This window comes from Fukomys damarensis, unplaced genomic scaffold, assembly GCF_012274545.1.
Source record: "Fukomys damarensis isolate Sample0158 unplaced genomic scaffold, DMR_v1.0_HiC HiC_scaffold_27, whole genome shotgun sequence".
NCBI classification, from domain to species: Eukaryota; Metazoa; Chordata; class Mammalia; order Rodentia; family Bathyergidae; genus Fukomys; species Fukomys damarensis.
Genome location: NW_022900939.1, coordinates 4,300,466 through 4,303,089, shown reverse-complemented (window position 1 = coordinate 4,303,089; position 2,624 = coordinate 4,300,466). Strand labels below are relative to the sequence as shown.

Here is a 2,624-nt window from a genome sequence, read left to right as displayed (position 1 = left end):
ATGAAAAGTCAGAACCTCACTGCAGTGACTGAGTTCATCCTGCTGGGAGTCACAGATCGCCCTGAACTGCAGGCTCCACTCTTCCTCCTGTTCCTCGTCATCTACCTGACCTCACTGCTGGGCAACCTTGGCATGATCATCCTCACCCAGGTGGACCCCAGGCTGCAGACTCCCATGTACTTTTTCCTCAGACACCTGGCTCTCACGGATCTTGGCTATTCCACAGCTGTGGGACCAAAGATGTTGGAAAATTTTGTAACAGATCAAAACACAATCTCCTCTTATGGTTGTGCTACACAGCTCTTTTTCTTAGGTACGCTTGTGGGTAGTGAGCTTTTTATTCTGTCAGTGATGTCCTACGACCGCTATGTGGCCATCTGTCACACTCTCCTCTACACAGCCATCATGTCACCGAGGGTGTGTTGGGTACTCGTGGTGATTCCCTATCTCTACTGCACATTCGTGTCTCTTCTGGTCACCACGAAGATTTTCACTTTATCCTTCTGTGGTTACAATGTGATCAGTCATTTCTACTGTGACAGTCTCCCCTTGATATCATTACTTTGCTCAGATACTTCTGACTTAGAGGTGGTCCTTCTGCTTGCATCCTCCTTTGACTTGATCTTCTCTCTTCTGGTCATCCTTGTGTCCTACCTGCTCATCTTTGTGATCATTCTCAGGATGAAGTCTGCAGAGGGCAGGCGCAAGGCCTTCTCCACCTGTGGGTCCCACCTGACCGTGGTCACCGTGTTCTATGGGACATTGCTGTTTATGTACGTGCAGCCCAAGTCCAGCCACTCCACTGCCAGTGACAAAGTGGCTTCCATATCGTACACTCTGGTTATTCCAATGTTGAATCCATTGATCTACAGCTTGAGGAACAACGATGTCAAATATGTTGTTCAAAGGATATGGAAAAAGATATGCATTATTATATGAAAGGTACAAAAGGACTCACAGAGATGAGCTTTCACAAGAACCTGCTGTCTTTAAATGCACAATGTAAAGATAGTACAAATGGCCTTGGGATGTACACAGAAACTGGCCTTCTTGTGGTAGCTGAACTTCTAAATAGTAAATACAAATTTAGTGACCAAAACAATTAAACTCTGCCTTCTTTGAGGAAGAGAAACAAATTCTAAACTTAACAATCAAAGAAATGTTAAAGAAAGCTAGAATCAAGACCTAGAGATCTAATTTCAGAGAATAAGCTTAGGTTTGCTGAGTAGGAGTGAGGACCAGGGTGGTGCCTCTGTCCTCCTGTCTGGCCGCAACCCATCTCTCTGGTCAGGGTCGCAAATGATTTCATCTAAATCTATTGACGTTTAGAATAGCGAATGAGCAATTCAGATAAATTTCTTGAAGCTTGCCGTATAAATCATGTACTGAGGTGTTTGTTTGTATCACTTGATTAATTTTCATAAATTAGTGCCCAATTTCCAATAAAAATACCTGAAGGTCATTTTGTTCTTTTTTCTAAGCAATCTATTCTAACAACAATAACAAAAAAAAAAGATTTTTTTTTTTTTTTTTTTTTTTTTTAAGGAAAAGGAAGCTTGAAAATCTTGGAGGAAATCAGAATTTGAAAAGAAAAAAAGACCTAAATTGTATCAAAAAACTCAATGAAATAGGGAAAAAAAAGAATTAGAAGCAAAAAGTATAGGATAAATAAACCAAGAATATTTTTAAGGAGTAGGAAGGATGAAAATCTTGGGGAAATCAGAATTTAAAAGAAAATTAGGAGGAAAAAAATAGAAAAAGTACCAGTGATCAAACTCAGGACCTTGTACTTGCCAGGCATGTGTAGCTCCACTGAAAGCTAAATTCCAGCCTTGTTCTTTTTTGATAACGTTCCATCCTTGGACTACATGAGGTGTTTATTAGCTTCCTAGTTTGAGTGTAATATGAATGTATATATACTTGTCTTTTCAACATACTTATTTCATAAACCTTTATTCTCCATGTGTTTTTAAAAAATATATATGATTCAATACCCCTGGAGTTTCACTTGTGTCATAGTACAGCATCAGGACAAAAAATTATCTGTGTAATCAATAAATATGAATCAAAAATTTTGGAATAATAGGCTATATACATCATCACACTAGGATCCTAATGATATAATTGACATTGTGAAATAGGAAGAAAAGAGCTAAAGGTGTAGGGAAAGTGGGAAGGGTAGGAGAAATGGAACAAGGGAAAAGGAAAATAAAACAAGAAAATGAAAAAATGGAAATAAAGTCTTTGTAAATAGGGAAGGGAGGAGGGGGTGAAGGGAGGGCAGGGGGTAAGGGGAAAAATGAGAACCAAGACCTGTCATGCAAAGATACAAGATCCCAATGATGAATGAAACTGTACTGTATACCTAAAATGTACCAATAAACTCAATGAGAAAAATAAATAAAAAATAAAATAGAATAATTTTTTGAAATAGAATAACATTATATATTGCTAGGTACTTTACATTGAACAATTCAGCAGCAATGATTGCAGGCATAATTTTTTTCAAAGAACACCTCTATGTAGATTCAAGATCATAGCAGCACTCTTAGATATTTGCTGAGGGATTTTTTTTCTCCCCCCTTCCTGCTTCCTATCCCTTGCACAATTTCATTCATTTCCCA

The 2,624-nt window shown here is 38.3% G+C and overlaps 1 protein-coding gene across 1 annotated transcript; it reads left to right on the top strand.

Moving 5' to 3' along the window:
- LOC104851256 (olfactory receptor 8K3) lies at positions 1-2,336 on the top strand (the record flags this gene model as incomplete). Its single annotated transcript, XM_010608429.2, has 2 exons — positions 1-910; positions 2,314-2,336. Coding segments are annotated over exons 1-2 (933 nt in total), but the record flags the coding sequence as incomplete, so codon positions are not given.
- Positions 2,337-2,624: the final 288 nt, after the last annotated feature.